Source organism: Morone saxatilis, unplaced genomic scaffold (genome assembly GCF_004916995.1).
Source record: "Morone saxatilis isolate NCDOM2014 unplaced genomic scaffold, NCSU_SB_2.0 Contig23, whole genome shotgun sequence".
In the NCBI taxonomy this organism is placed as follows: domain Eukaryota; kingdom Metazoa; phylum Chordata; class Actinopteri; family Moronidae; genus Morone; species Morone saxatilis.
This window is the reverse complement of record NW_023339796.1, coordinates 13,761,088-13,777,628: the sequence shown is the minus strand read 5'-3', so window position 1 is coordinate 13,777,628 and position 16,541 is coordinate 13,761,088. Positions and strand designations below refer to the sequence as shown.

At 41.2% G+C, this 16,541-nt stretch overlaps 1 protein-coding gene and 1 pseudogene across 26 annotated transcripts in view; one reads left to right on the top strand and one right to left on the bottom strand.

Moving 5' to 3' along the window:
* Positions 1-191: 191 nt before the first annotated feature.
* On the top strand, positions 192-873 carry LOC118335051 (annotated as a pseudogene).
* A 2,158-nt stretch (positions 874-3,031) lies between these two features.
* Positions 3,032-16,541, bottom strand: part of mbnl1 (muscleblind-like splicing regulator 1) — a 40,131-nt gene continuing 26,621 nt past the window's right edge. For 6 of the 26 annotated variants that reach the window (XM_035670166.1, XM_035670168.1, XM_035670165.1 and 3 more), the window contains 10 exons: positions 14,351-14,566; positions 13,937-14,158; positions 12,128-12,367; positions 10,991-11,044; positions 9,653-9,806; positions 8,783-8,818; positions 7,880-7,971; positions 7,449-7,493; positions 6,723-6,794; positions 3,032-6,527 (listed from right to left, as the gene is read on the bottom strand). In XM_035670166.1, the coding sequence (XP_035526059.1) occupies positions 6,738-6,794; positions 7,449-7,493; positions 7,880-7,971; positions 8,783-8,818; positions 9,653-9,806; positions 10,991-11,044; positions 12,128-12,367; positions 13,937-14,158; positions 14,351-14,566 (1,116 nt within the window). In that variant the 3' untranslated portion in view covers positions 3,032-6,527; positions 6,723-6,737. Of the gene's footprint in view, positions 6,574-6,722; positions 6,795-7,448; positions 7,494-7,879; positions 7,972-8,782; positions 8,819-9,652; positions 9,807-10,990; positions 11,045-12,127; positions 12,368-13,936; positions 14,159-14,350; positions 14,567-16,541 lie in introns of all 26 variants that reach the window. The other 20 variants (XM_035670170.1, XM_035670172.1, XM_035670171.1 and 17 more) reach the window with 20 other exon arrangements.

Below are 16,541 nucleotides of genomic sequence, written 5' to 3'. Positions count from 1 at the left end.
GGGCTGTCAGCGGGGGGAAGAGAGAGAGAGAGAACAGTGAGAGAGAGCATGAGAGAGAGCAGAGAGAGAGAGAGAGAGAAGGAGGTCTTTCGCGCGGAAAGGAAGAAAAAGAAAGAAGAAGAAAAAAAGGAGGTCATGCCTTTTTTTCTCTCCTTTCTCCTTCTCCCCCCCCACCCCCACCACCTACCACCCACTAACCACCACCACCACCACCCCAACCCCACAGGCCATGAGGGATGTACAAAGTGTTGTTTTGGGGTCGGGCGGAGTCGGCAAATCCGCGCTGACGTCCAGTTCGTGACGGCCTCCTTCATCGAGAAGTAGACCCCAAGATAGAGGATTTCTACAGAAAGGAGACGAGTGGAGACTCGTCCCCGTCGGTCTGAGTATCCTGGACACGGCGGGGACCGAGCAGTCGCCTCACCATAGAGATCTGCTACATTCAAGAACGGCAGGCTTTATTTGGTCTACAGCCCCTGTGAACCAGCAGACTTCAGGACATCAAGCCGATGAGGACCAGATCATCCGGGTGAACAGAAGATCGAGAGGGTCCCATGTAATCCTGGTGGGGAACAAGGTGGTAGCTGGAGGGGGAGAGAGAGGTGTCTTCGCGGGGAAGGCAGGCGCTGGCCCAGACTGGAACTGCCCCGTTTATGGAAACTTCAGCCAAAAATAAAGGATCGTCGACCGAGCTTGTTTGCAGGAAATAGTCAGACAGATGAAACTAATCAACTGTTCCCAGTGGCTGGAGACCAGTGGCTGTTCATGTGTCCGCTCTAAACAAACAAACAAACAAACAAACACCATACAGAACAAGTGCCATCCGGGCTGAATTTGAGCTTATAACTTGTCCTGCAGCTTATACTATTCTCTCTGCTCACACGTGTCTTATTTGTGCGCACACACACACACACACACACAAATCACGACGACAACAATCAGATATGTATTATAGTCTGGAAAAGTGTTACATGACAAACGTACTTGAATGTTAAGTGGGATTTTTTTTTATACTTTGTATATAAGACACTTTCTCATGAAATGTGCTCAGATGGGAAAGCTTATTGGTGAAACCCTAAGGTAGACACCTGTTTCTGGTTATTTCTCTGTTTTGTTTTGTTTGTTGTTGGTTTTTAATTGTTGAGTTGTACTGTTGCATCCTTCTGGGCTGGGCCATCTGTCTTGGAGAGTGGTGGTGGTGGTGGTGGTGGTTGGTGGGAGGAGGGAGGAACAAAAGCTGGAATTGTTACTTTTTAAGAGACCTGAAAGTCTTCAAATCCGCTCTAAACCATCAATCACGCACCTCAAGCCTTGCACAGGTTACTCAAAGTCCAATCCGATCGCCACAATTTGTGTTCACCCCCCCCAAAAAAAAAAGGTCAAGTGTGATCCAAAGGGCCAGAACCTTTCAACCCGAGCAGGCTGGGAAGGCTGTCCTCTCGCTCGGATAGTGCTCGACTCCCACGCCGGCGAATCCTCCAAGCCTGCTGTGTGACGGCCGCGGGGGAGAGATCCGAGGAGAACGACCGCTCCTGGACATCAGCGTGGCGGATTAAAGCGCATTTTGATCGCCCTGTATTGTGCAACGGTGCTGGGAAGCGTGATCGTTTTTCTGCTCTTGCATGGCGTTTCCTGCCCACATCCTCGGCAGCGTCAAAAGCCGAGGCTCAGTTCCGTTTTCTTAAAGGAGCCGTCACACCGAAACCTCGCTCGATCAGATGACCGGGCAGATACTGCGGGCGTCTGCGACCCAGTCTACCCTGACCCCCCCCTGCCCTCATGAGCACACTCTTCCTCTCATTGCCCCGAAACTAGAGGCTCTCCAGCCGCCCACTGTCCCTGTGATTAGGATTATACATGAGCGTGTATGTTAATGAGGTCATTCATTAGCTCATTATTCAATTTACACACTTATCTCCACGGTCCAGTGGAGGCAGGACTCACATCCTCTACTTGAGTCGGAGAGGATAAATGTGACTTAAAGGTTGCCCTCCACTCCCCCTCCTACAGTCGGGTGTTTAAACTGCATTGTGCAGAGGATGGTGGTCTGTGCCATCACAAATAGTTTGGCAGTCAAACCTAATCCTCCAATTTGCAATTTATACAAGAAAGTGTAAGCTGTCAGTGTCAGCCTTTATTAAGGGTGTAATGTGGAAATTGTAAGCTACTTAGACACACATTATTATTATTAAGCAGACTATTTTTATATATGTATTAATGCTTGTCTGGGGGGGGGGGTCTTTAAGTAAAAGTATGAATTATCAACAAAATATACTTGTACTCAATTAGAGGAGCATTGACACTAGGCTAATATAGGCCTATAGCCTGGATTGCTATTGCTGATGCATTATTGTGTATGTAGCATTGTACTGTTGTAGTTGGAGGAGGGGTAATTCATTTACTTAATTTATTTACTTTATTTTACAGGTCCTGTAGCTTTGTAGCTATGTAATTTGGTTACAGTTATGAGGAAAATAGGCTCACAGTTCAGTTGACTCTAGTGTAACCTAAATGGTCCTGGTCATAAATGATAGTTTTAGCCCACAGTTAGCCAGGTATTGAGTATTTGAGGTACTTTACTTGAGTATGTTATTCAACTTTATACTTCTACTCCACTACATTTGTCTGACAGTTTTAGTTACTACTTTTCAGATTACAATAATGTATCTATCTGATAAACTGAAGGATGAAGGCTTCCATTATCGTACTTAAACTAAAAAAACTAAAACCCTCTTGGATTAGCTGGAAAATGTATTGTCAACTTAACTTTCTACTTAAATAAGGGATCTGAATACTTCCTCCAGCACTGTCAAAATGTTACATGTTCATACAGTACTATAGGAGGCATGTTGTGAGTTCATATGGGTGTCGTCTAACTTTAAATAATCAGTTCTGACAAAGACAATGCACAAAATCTTGTGAAAAATGGACCTGAGCACGATCAATTTAACCTTGCACACCTGTCATACATCACTCTGACAGTAATTGTTCAACACATGCAGTACACACAGAGGCAGTGACCACAGACATGTTGCATGAGCAAATCAAATATTGTTTTATTCAGATTTTTTTCATCCATACAGCAAGAGTCAATTATGGCAACAATAAAATGTGCATAAACAAATCTGAAGACAGAATAGTACATTATTGTGTGGCAACTGTTAGCAAATACGTAGGTGGTTGCACTTACAAGTAAAAAGCAGTCAAAGCGTACATGTGCCCTCAGCAGGGAAGATAAACCTTGGTTGCAGCCAGGTGACTGAACAACTGGTTTGGAGAAAATGGTACTTTGGTTCTGTAGCGACTATACAGCAGCCTCGAGTCAGAAACATGTTGACCGGTGACTGTTACATTCATTTCAAAGACTAATTTGCCAAATACGCATTTGGTGTGGTGAGCCTTCACCTGCTGAGTGCACAGCTATGATAGCAGGAACAACTTCCTGTGAGTCAGTGTCAACTGTAATTATATGGCTATGAGAAAGTATCTGGGGTGGATGAGTGCTTATATTTTATCATTCTTTAAATAACATGTTTGCTTGGAAAATATTTTTATCACACAAGAGTAAGATGACTTGTTTTTTGAAGTATTATTTCTCCCCACTGTGGATGTTATCTACTGTATGTATAATTTGAAAAAACAAACAAACATAGTATTGTGTATTCTGTAATCTGAATGTGTTATCTTTCTTTACATAACTACGCAGATTCTTTTGTTTACATGTTTGTACTTTTACATGCAGTCAAATCAAACTATAATAGAATACAATTTTTGAGAGGTTTATGTATCAACTGTACCATGGGAGCAGCAATACTGCATGACCAAGTCCAACAAATGACATATGGACATTACTGGATGTGTCATCCTACAGGAGGGGTGGAGTTAGCATGACATGGGGATTTTATTCCCCTACAACATTCCCTGGCAATACTAGCCACTGATAAAATAAGACAAAAAGCGCATAGCTTTCTCTGAATGCATTGGCCAAGAAACTAGTGCCCTTCTTTGCAAGCAATTTTTTTAGCTGGTCTTCTAATTTAAGAATTTAAATTAATCTAGCAAAATTCCTTATAATTATAGATCTTTTTTTATTCAAAATAATATCTCAATATTATACACATTTTTTCTCTGTTCATTTGACTATATACAGAAGTGCAAAAAGTCAACCTTCGTCCCTTAGGTTAGAACTCATCATCTGCAGAATTACTGACTTCTCCGACCCGGAGAAGTCTTTGCTTTCTCGCTCCTAATCTCACTATCCACCAAACATCCAAACACCCGTCAATCTCACTGCTCGTTTTGGCCTGACATTCAGGGCAAACTTAAGAAATATTCAAACAAAAGTACATATCTTTTTTTAAATGGATACAGTAGAAAATAATTTTTACTCTAAAACATGGACATGGATATTTCAACACAATATATTTTCAAACATGATCTTGACATGTTACAAGGACAATTTAAGTTGGTTAAAACATTAGTTTTTTTTTCTCTATTCAGAGACGCTGCAGATGGCAGCAAATTAATTGATCTCATTCCTTGTATCAAAAAAGTCTTTCATCAACAAAATTAACTGATAATGTAACATCAACTGAAAAAGACATCCAGCTATATGAATGAAGTGAATATTTAAAACTGACTCAACACATTATCATTTATATGGTTTGAAAAAGTTATGAATGTCATACTACCTCAAAATCTACAACGGCTATATCAATGTTGTCAAGTAATATATAGTAAGGCAAAAAAAAAGAAAAATCTACAACTACATACCTCAAATAGATTCAAATCCTTAAGTAGTACATAACACATAAGTTCAATGAAATTTAAGAGTAATTGTTACTTTTACATAGAGAGAAAGAACAAAAAAGAGATCATAAGCGGCATGTGAGACAACTATAAAACATCATTGGTGTTCTTTACCTGCATGGTGATTGAAAGTACATTTGATTGGGCTGAGACCCATTAATTGTAATCTAAGGCTTTGTTAGGTACATTACAATCGGTAAAGACACACTACACACCTCTGTGAAAAAAGAAAAGGGAAGTGATCATAAAATGGACAGATGAATGAAGGATGTTTCCTTAATTGTTTAAGCCTCTTCAGAGATGCTTCTGTAACCCTCTGTGAATACGATTGAGAGACAAACTGTGCTTTGGTTTCTGTTATCAGATCTACAAATGAATAAGAACCTTCATGTTTTGCTTGGAAACTAACACAGTACGTGTTGTATTTCCTCAAAAGTGAAAGTTCACTTAAGATGGGTTGTAAAATTAAAACAGGGTGATCAGACAAACAATCATTCAAGTGCACATGTGGCTTAAATGACCTAATAGACCTTCAGGGTCTGGTGTTTTTAAATTCCCATCAACACATGGCTCAACAGTGCTTTTTGGAGACACAGTTTTAAAGTCGCTCCTCTTTAGAAGAGGGAGAACAATGTAACACATTGTCAATTGAAGCTACACCCTCTACTTCACCAGGCTTTAATGGACTTAATCCCAACAAACAAAAACAACACTAGTCTATGAAAAGAGGTATGACAAACTTTAGAAAAACCCTCCATTTTTGATTTTAAAAGAAAAACAAAAATTAAAAAAAAGAAATTGGCAAGAACCCCACTTCTAAAACTGATTAATTAGAGAAATGAAAACAAAAAAAAAGTAAAAAATAAACACTCACAATGGAGATTCTTAAAACAAAACAATACAAAAAGAGCCATACAAAACTTTTACCTTCGGTAAACAAATAACACTGCTGAGATAACACTCTGGTTTTTAGCTGTATGGCCTTGATGGCACATGACAAGGTGAGAAAAGCTAGCCTGGCTGTGCTTTCAAGGTACACAGGTATGTTGGTTTACCCAGAACATTCATATGTCCAAGACCCTCATTTCAACATCTAGTTTCACTAGTAGCCGTAAAAACACAATACTGTACATGCCTAATTCTTTTGGCGAATAAAATTCCTGTTAAAATCATTGTGCCTTTCAGATTTCAATTCAAATTCAAGGTGCATGTTTGCATTTCACTTGTAAACTATGAAATATGGCTATCAATTAAAAAAAAATAAAATAAAGCAGAACAAATAAAAAAGGAAAGAAAAATCTTGGTCTACTAACGTACCAGCACTGGATGTTGCTTTATGCAACCACGCTCTTGATCCTCTGTGCGTGCAGTAATGATAATAATTAGAACAAATTGAGCGCTATGATTTTGTCAGACACAGAGGTGTAATGTGAACGTTTCCCGTAGAGGGAGAGACACACTGAATCTGGCACCAAGATGTCCTCTTGTCTTGGCTGGACGTTGAATTTGACAACAAATTCTTCTTGACATTGATATGTGGGAAGATGGCACAGATCATGTGTTGCACCGTTGATGTTTACATGTGTGATGAGACCATCATTGTGGACCGGCTGAGAGATGGCAGACCCTCCTTGTCCCATTGCTTGACATTCTGAAGGTTATGTACATAAAGGCTGAACTCTTTTGGCTTGGACGGTGCCAGCACACATTCATTTGATCTGTAAGACATGACGGATTTCACTTGAAGAAAACTGCATTAAAAGTCTGTAAGACAGCGGAAAGGGACAGAGAGGAAATGTTGTTCTCTATGTGCACACACAAAATGAATCTTTAACCAGAGCTAAAATGATTCAACAAAGTAAACAAAGTTCGTTATGAATAGAGAGAATATGAGGATTGAAATAGGAACTCACTGTTCTTGAGAGGAACTACATTTGAGTCAAGTACTTGTGACTACTCAGATGATCTGCAGATATTATTGGAATCTGGGGGTAGAAAACAGACAGAGATCAAATGAAGCCTCCCAAACCGAAAACACTCACAAGCAGACGTTGGCCGACAACACAGATCAAACAAATCAACACATTTTAACCACATCCTCTCACGTTAAGATGAGTTCATTACTGGAAAAGGGCGGAGATGACAAGAAAAAGCAATTTGGCTACAGTTGAGGCAGAATTCATTCAGACGTGACATGTCAATAAGAATTAACAGACGCTTCTAGATAGCAGGGAGGGGAAGAGGAAGGAATTAAAAAAGGGGCAGGGAAACAAAACAGTAAGGACTTTCCCACAAGAACCAAAAATCAAATCCTCCATATAGGACCTGCAACAACACAACAGGTAGAAACTAGAGGTCTAGGTCATGTAACATTGAATAGAACAACATACTTCAATTAGAATTACACATTAAAAAAGAACAATGTAACAATAAACTGCAAACAAAACATTGAAATACACAGTAAAGGAATAATGAATATGTCTTTTAAACACGAGGAACATGGTAAAGCTTTGCTTTATGTGCTTGAAGCAGCAGCGAAAAAGAAAAAAAAGCAAAGCACCAAAGGGCACAGATAGCGACTGTTGCACAAGCTGTGCAAATTGCTCTAAAAACTGTGAAAAAAACTACCTCATACATACCAATTGCATGTATTCGTTGGTAGTCAACTTTGAAAAGGAAGAGTCCTCAAAATGGGAAAGGACAAAAATCGAGGTTACAAACATATGCAATACAGTAGGCTTTTCCAGAAAGACATAGATCATCTAAGAAATGTATAAATATTGTGGATATAGTAAAAATGGGAATAAATGTCTTAAAACTTGTCACAGTATAATATGTGTACACATGTTGGACTCTAGTGTAGGCCAACAAGAGGGAGTACCGCCTTTTACCCAACCCACCCCTAGCTCTAAGACACAAGCATCCCCAGATCGTCCAGGTGCATTGAAAGACAGAGATGAGGGACAGACAGAGAGAGAGAGAGATAGATAGATAGATAGATGGAGAGAGAGACATAGATAGAGAGGGAGAGAGAGGGAAAGAGAGAGACTGAGGCGGTGGAGGTGCAAACCTGATTGGTGGAGGCAGTTGCGAAGGGAACGCTTGTGGCAGATGTGGTGGCTGCAGACACAGTGGCTGGATTACCACCGTGCATCATGGGAACTTTTTTTGGAGGGAAAATCATGTAAGCAAAAATACACAGAGGAGCAGTGTAGCCACATACACACCAGGCAAATGAGAGAAGGAGCGGGAGAGAGAGGGAGTCAGAGAGGGATTCGATTTAACTAGTTCCCTTTCTTCCCTCTGCCGACACTGAGAGGCCTTGTGATTTGAAAACTTGATGTGATACAGTGCAGCTGTAGCAGCGGCAGTGGCTTACTTCCATGTTTGTGTGTGTTATTAGTAATAGAATGATCAACATTGTACTTTCCAGATGAGAGCTCACGTTAAAAACATTCTATAATAAAATAACATTAATAAATGTGCCGTCACGAGTCATTAAGGCAGAGGAGATAAGGGGGGAGGTTATAATTGAACTCCCTCAGGTTTTTAATGTTTTTAAAAGGGGTTTCAATAGACGTCAGGTTAGACCAGCCAAAAGCCAAGTTTAGAAGGAGCATGAGAATGAGAGCGGTCAAGCAATATACAGTAGGTGTACACAAATAAATGAACAAGGTAAAGGGCAGTTAAATTGATATTATATAACATATATATATATATAACAGGTAATAAACAACAATTAAATGTTACAATATTTGTCTTTACTTATGTGGACTCTTGCTTATGCGTCAAATCACAATAGGTATCGCAACCAAAACAGTGACTCTCAAGTCACCAAAATCTCTCTGTATAAAGATCACAAAGTCCCTAAAAGTACAGCAAAATAAATTTCACTGGAAGGTTCGATTTTGATGACGTGTGAGTCACGAGACATGAGCTTACAGATAACTGAAGAAGGAAAGCTGGAACCTACCAATGCTGGCTGCAGGTGTCATGCACAATATTGAGCCTGCCCATCATGCAGTGCAACAGGAAGTGGATTGGATAGGGAAGAGAAATCAAAACAGCCCATCACAAGGTTCGTTAGAGTGAGGGGAGAGATAAGGTGGGAAAAAAAGGTTAATATCTCTTGGACACGGTCATCAGTGATTGGAAAAAGGCGAAGTGGTGAACTCATCATAAGAAATCTGTTAATCAAATGAGACTGTGAATCTAAACTTTTGTCTGAAGCGCAATGCATATGAATGTGTAATACAACAAGAGCGATAGTGGGGTTATCATTGTAACTATCAAGTATTAAACATTATATACACACTCTAGACAGAAGTGAAGGAGAACAGCAGATAGTATACAGAAGCCAGACTGCTGTTTGTTGTACCAACCCATCCAGCCCCGTTCATCCCAGCCCAAGCCAAAACCCCAGCAATGGTGTGTCATCAAAATATGAGTGATCACACCATGGACACTAATCTGTCACTATGTGGAGCTATATTAAGGCAATTAGTAGGCAGGAAGACATTCTAACCCACCTAGTGGCCATGCAATGCCATACAAAGCACTATGCACAAATTTGTTAAAGCATTTTTAGATTTTCAAATGCACATTGAGATGAAAATGTTTAACCCTCACTGGCCTAGACTAAATCAATAAGAGCGTTTATGATTGAACATCTTTGTAAGTTCCTCATAACCAACTAAAGTTGATAAACAGTCCACAACCAAACTGCTCTGTACTGCAATCTTTCACTTTGCCCAACCCCAGCCAAGCAGGAGCCATGTTAGACTGATCCAGGCATCCTTTGGATGGTCAGAGCACTATTGGTGCTTGTTTCGGGAGCCATTACCTGATGGGAGGAAAGCAGCCTGCTGCTGAAACTGCATGCTGGCCAGGGCCTGTTGGTACTGGAGCATGCCGGTGTTAAACATGGCAGAGGCCCCGTTGGCCTTCTCCAGGGCTGCCCGCTTGGGCAGGGGAGCCATGACACTAGGGCCGATGCCCTGCCCAGCCAGACGGAGGGAGGACAGTGAGAAAAAACAACAAAAAAGAGATAGAAAGAGAGAAAGGTGCGTGGAAAAAAGAGAGAGAGAGAGGGTGTGTTGGAAAGAGGCAAAAACGGGAAAGAAAACAAAAAAGGTACATACGTTAGAGGACATCATATAAACAGCATCACAACATCCTTGTGTGTACAACAACAACAATATCATCATATCATCAGTAGCAAGCAAGCAGCAGTCTGACACAAATACTACACAAGCAGGAGCATGGTGCCTACTGGAGCTACTGGCTAACAAGCATTCATATATTCATTATTTTATCAGGAAGCTTACTTGGATTATTTACTTTGTACTCCTAGGGCTGACTAAATGCAACATAAGCAAGCATTAACTATTAAAACAATAAGGCTGCTAACAAGAGGTGGAACAGGTAGGAAGCACAGAGAAAGGGAGGCTGCACTGCTAGCTCCATGATAAACTGTGTAAGCCATGTTTAAACGATGGTTCACTCTCAGACAAATGTCATGAATGGTCTCAGGCCAAGGGACATGAGTCAGATAAAAAGTATTTTTCCGGTGCTAACATTTAGACCATAAAACGCTCTGTGTGTGGGATTCTGTCCTGGCTTGAGGTCACCCTTGAGGTCTGAACATCTGTGATAAGATTTGATGATGGAGTGAACTATCATTTGAACTGTTATCATCTGTTATGGTGGGATCACTCCTGTATGGTTTTAAAGACTGTTCCTCTTAGCCCCACCCTTATCCATCTGACATGCACTAGTAACACAGACATGCACACATTTGATTGAGCTGCTCCACAACACTGACCACTGACTTGGACGTAAGACTGAAGCCATGCCACCATTATAGAAGCTCTACTTCTCTAGCCCTCACTGACTTTTGTTAAATAGGCTATAGGTGATGAATTGATTGTGGCTCCATATCACAAATTCCACATTTGAATTCGTGTTTGAGGTGACTTCTACATGAGGAGAGTTGTTCGGTGTTGGATGCAAAAACGGGAAAGCCACAATCATTTTATCACAGGCAATAATGACAACAACAGGAGGAAAAAACAGACATTGCACTGAGACAACGACAACAAAAATAGCTAGGTATCATTGGTTAAAACACTGCTCTACAACAAAGCCACATGCCAAGCTAAAAGGTGAAAGGTCATAGTACCAGGTCAAAGGTTGCGTCGAGGGGTCGCTTCAGTGATTTGACAGCCGACTGAGTCTTAATTAGCAGGCAGCGAGCACATGATGGCAATGGGCCAATGGGGTTCAAGCGCATTAACATAAACCAGCAAGCAGAGGTGCATCATGGGGGCAGCAGTGCAGTTTGGGTATAGGTGAGAAAAAACAAAAACAAATAAAAAAACAAATCATTGGAATGCAATATACAAGGGGATAACAGGACTAAGGCATGCACAGTATGGACACTAGCTCTACTGCTCAACAGTTAAATGATCATCAATAATCAATGATAACTACCAATCTACATTAGTTATTGTCACACAAAGATGGATGACTATAGCGATGAGAATATTATTCAATCATTACTTTAAAGTGGGTTTCGGTAATCGTATCGGACATGGAAGCACAATTCAAAAGTTTCTGTTTCACTGTGCACAACATAGTCAGTGTCACATTACAATGATTCACCACATAGCCCTGGCTATGTCAATAAGAGCATGTAAAGAAGACTGTGATCAACAGACAAGTGTGGCTGTACTATTATTCACAGGTGCTGTTACTGTGAGACGGGACTGAAAGCACAATGAATCCTTTTTTAATAATGTCAAGAGGAAGAGAAGTAATAGATAGGAAGCACAGAAACAATGGTGTCACAAATAAGACCAGGTCATCAGAGAGAGAGAGAGAGAGAGAGAGAAAGAGAGAGAGAGAGGAACTGACTCTCTGCCTGTGGTCTGGGATGAGATGAACAAGGAACAAGGAACAAGACAATCTTCTTTTTTTTTTTTAAAGATTGACAGGGGAAAAAAAACCTAATTGCACAAAGTAATGTACCATTGTCTGATCCTTCTTCATTTCATCCAGTTCACAGCATTTTTGTTTACCCAAACCAACTTGCAGACCTTTAATTTGACCTAGCAAAAGCAGAACTGAACATAATACCAACCAGGAAGGTGAAACACTTACAAACATGAATGAGAGTATGAGCCAAAGAACATACTGTATTTCCTACTGGCTAACTGAATTTATAGTAGCCCTGAAATGTAAGAACTTCCTCAAAATTGCTCCTTAGCCTGTTGTGTGTGTGTGAATGAGTGTGACCACGCTTGTACAGACTGCTCACCATGGCCGCGGCGGCTGTGGCCTGGTTCACCTGGTGCTGGGCAGCCTTAATTTTGGCCTGCAGATGGGCCGGCGGATGGAAGTACTTGCACTTTTCTCGGGAGCAGCGACCCTTGATGTAGTCCATGCACACGGTGACGGTGTTGTCGTTGGTGTCGATCATGGTGCTGTCTGCGGGGTGGGCAAAGCGACAGTCGTTCTCCCCCCGAGAGCAGTTGCCTCTCTGATATTCCCGACACACCTTGAAACAAGATGAGAGGAAGTGACATGAAAAGACTTGGAGTTACTTAATAATTCAGCACAGCACAAGAATACAGTAGCTCTATGTGGAACATTTCCTGCTTTGTGTCTTTATGCAGAATATATCAAGCATGACTCATCAGGCTTTTACTTATTATAGAGGGTGTATATTACAAACATCTATTAAACTTAAACATGTATGAGACCTGCGGTCCAATACGTAGATTGAAATGCACTGCAAGATAATATTCCTCTTGCTGTGTGGTGTACTTCCTGTTTAAATAGAACTGTTAGATATGGAGTTCCTCAATAAATATTGCTCTAAGGAAGTTCCAGGCTGTGCTGAAGCTTTTAGTTTAACACAATAAACCTAGAATCTTACGATAAAGCTTTTCTTTATTATGAACTGTTATGTGTTTGTTGGAGTGTGAATCTCAGACGAAGTCTATATGTGAGACACCAGAGGGCAGCACCTTCTTTTAAATTAGAATGAACACATGGGCATTACTTATTTGCTATCCACTATGCTTTTCTGTTCAAAGTGTGTCAGCAGTGTGTGGTTAAACTTAATGTGTGCCCTGTAAGGACAAAAAAGGTAACATTTATACTTCATTTTTTGATTTAAAAGAGGAAACCCCCTCCTACTACATGAACATTGTACTTGATGCACAAAATGGTTTTGTGATGACGTTGCATTTCTGGGTGTATTGTGTGGTTCTGTGATTTCATTTTGTAGACAACATCAAAGATACTGTGAGGAAAAGCGATATTAAGATTAAGGTCCCTCAGAATTACAGAGAAAAGGATTCTTTCTTCTTCAAACCACCAGCGGATGAAGAAGCAATAAGTTCTCTGCTGACAGCAGTCTCAACAGACCACAATGCAATGCAGCCACAATAAATGTTATGCTTTGAGCAGAGTTCTCAGTTTGTCTTGACTAGAAAGAACGTGTTCCTTTGCTGTTGCTATACTATAACTGGTGCTAGGGAAATCATTACTGCTCTTTCCACTCAAATAAACATTCAACAAGTTCAGGCTAATCTTTGGTGCTTGTCTAATGACATTTTGTGAAGCCTACTGTACAGAAGCACAAAGTGTGCTGGGATTAGACGAAGAAGATTAAGTGGGAGTGGGTTCATCAAAAAAATAAACTCTTAATTACAAAGTAACACTTCGAATGCACTCCACTTCATAAGCTGATGAAATATTACAGTTTATGAACCTCTGATGGTTTTATTTTCTTTGGATTTGCTTCTACTTAGCATAATGGTACCTGCCATTAATGTTACAACTGAGTTTCAGAAACAGTTTATACAAGACCAATAAAGGGTGCCGTTATTCGTATGCTTGTTAAATCGCTTGTTAACAACACTTGTCTCCTTTACAGGGTCATTTTCATTCTGGGAGGCTTCACAGCCACTAAGAAAGATACACATCATAAAGTACAGTTTATCTGAGTTTTCCTGGAACTTTTTGGGAGGAGTGGGCTGATTCTACGTTACACGATGCATCCATGCCCCAAAACAAAATGTTGAGAAAACCAGGTTCTATTCATCCGTCTGTGTGTTACCTCAAGTCTATCCGTTCTCAGCAGTTTCTGGGCTGCAGCAGCGGCAGCGTTGGGGACTTGGCTGACAGTGGGGCTGGAGGCCATGAGGACAGGGGTGCTGGGCATGATCTCCTGGGGCATCAGGCCTGGTGACACTGGGCTCAGGTAGGGATTAAAGGCCGCGGCTGCAGCTGCTGCTGCGCTGGCGTTGGTGGCCAGGCCTGGCGTCATGGAGAACATGGGCTGGACGAGAGCAAAATAAAAGCAGAGGGGTGAAATGACTGTGGATAAAATGTACACATAAACCACAAAGTGTGAGCTTTTCGTATGGTAGAAGACAGGAACTGACGGAAAGACAGATCAAAAGACTGAGAGAGCCACGCAGACAGCGGTGGAGCTGTATATGTGTGAGCTTTTACATGTATGTGGTCTCACCGTTGGCAGTAGCTGTGGTGTGTTCATACGTGTGTGTCCTCTCACCATAGGTGGTAGCTGCGTGCCAGGCATCATGGCATTGGCGAGCTGCATCTGCTGGGCCAGCATGGCCATGTTCTTCTGCTGGATGAGGTTGTTCCTGCCATTGATCTCAAGCTGGGTCTTTAGGTGGGGAGGAGGGTGCAGATACTTGCAGTTCTCCCTGGAACAACGGCCCTGAAGTGACAAAATAGAACAATAAGTCAGAATGACACTTTTACTGTGGTTTAGGCTGCATTAACATTAGAAATAAGTTATCCGTACAGTTTATGGAGAAGTATATGTAAACAACAAGGAGGGTCAAGTTTTTCTGGGAGTATCTAACAAATGTTAGCGTGCTAACATTGTGAACTGATGAATACAGTCAGCGTACTTGCTAAACATCAGCATGTCATTGAGAGCTTGTTGCCAGGATGTTAGCATTTCAAAGCACCACCTCACAGAGCCGCTAGCTAGATGTTGCGATCTTATGGTACTCCATAAGTCTGTCATCCCTCAGTGCACTAATTACAGTAGTATACTGAACATTAACAAATCACAGAGTCCCATGTGAATATGCTGTAAAACAAGCAGATTTTTTTTTTTTTACAAGCAACATTACAACATACAAAATGGTGTAAATGCTGGAGTGGATGACTGTGTGTTCTTGAAGAGTGGGCTTATATGCCCTGAAAGCATATTACCTTGTTTATAGCTAACACAATGTCACTGACACTCAAACTGACATAGGTCTGGGATGAGTCTAGCACTAATTGTTAACAACTTGCTATTTCTGTCAGGCCCAGCAGGGACATGTCTACGTGTGTGTGTGTGTGTGTGTGCTAGCCCCAGGAGCTCATGAGGTCCAGCTAAGCTACATGTCCAACTAACGCTATAAATACTGTCCACTCATATGATCTATATATATTATATTAGCAGTCACACTTTAAAGTCTTCCAATCATTATCTAAGACAGGGAACCCTTTTTTTGCTGCCTGCTCTGAGTATCCAATTATACATTTAGTCTGGAGAAGAAGAGTCTCGGAAGAAGTCTGACACACACGCACATTCTCATGAAAGCAAGAATGCATACACATTGGTGCACGCGCGTCAAGGGTCATGTTCGTATAACAGGTGGCAGATACGCACCGCGCCAAACGCACACACAAACACGTCCAGAGTTTAGGAAAGAAGTGTATTTACTTTCAGCTCTGTGGCACAGCTGAGCTGACTGTGGCAGCTTGCGCTTTCTCTCGCTGACAGAGCTGTCCCCACTGGGATTCATCTCCATACCCTGTCATGACTTCATTCCCCTTTCCTATCTCCTTCACTTTCACCGACACTGGAGCACCAGACAGGTGCGAGGGAAGAGGGGAGGGGCAAAAGGATAAGAGAGGGGGACACTTAAATGGCAGGAGGGACTTTTTAAGATATTTTGTTTTGTACACTTTTCTGAAGTTGCTATCTCAAGTTCTCAGTGGATATCCTTTTAAAAATTATTTCAGACTGTGTTGCACAATTCAGGTGCATACAGAATGCATGGCGCGGGATTACAGCAATGTCTACTCTATTCTGGGTCCCTGTTATCTTTCCTACTGCAGTAGAACATGGATGAAGAGTTTGTCAGTGATCTGTGTTCATATATATCAATATTCTAGTTGAGATTTTTATATTTTCCAAAATGTTGCACTGAAAGACTATAAAATGTTCATATAGTAAAGTCCAAGATGATTCCTTTTGATGAAAGGACAAACACATGAAGATACTGCGGAATAAACTTTTTTTTTTTACACCGAGAGTGTGTGATACACCTTCAGAGAATCAAATAAGATAAGGAATATGTCATAGTTTTTGGTATATCATAAAAGGGAAATTTTTAGGGCAGTGTTAACTGATTGCAGGAAAATTCAAGAGAAGCATAACTGTCCACGAAGAGGAGAAGTGTGTAATAAGCTAAGCTGGCATTGAAAAGAATTCTAACACTGACAACACTGAGAGGTGTGTGTGCGGAAACTGGGCAAGTGTGTCGTGCATGTGTGTAAGACAAGAGGAGCTGAAAGCAGGTTCTAATAACACTCATCCAGAGAGTGACAATGGCATGCAGCAAGGGCAGAGTGAGAGTGTGTGGAAAGGTGTGTGTTTGTGTTACAGGAGTTTGAGTGTGTGTGTGTGT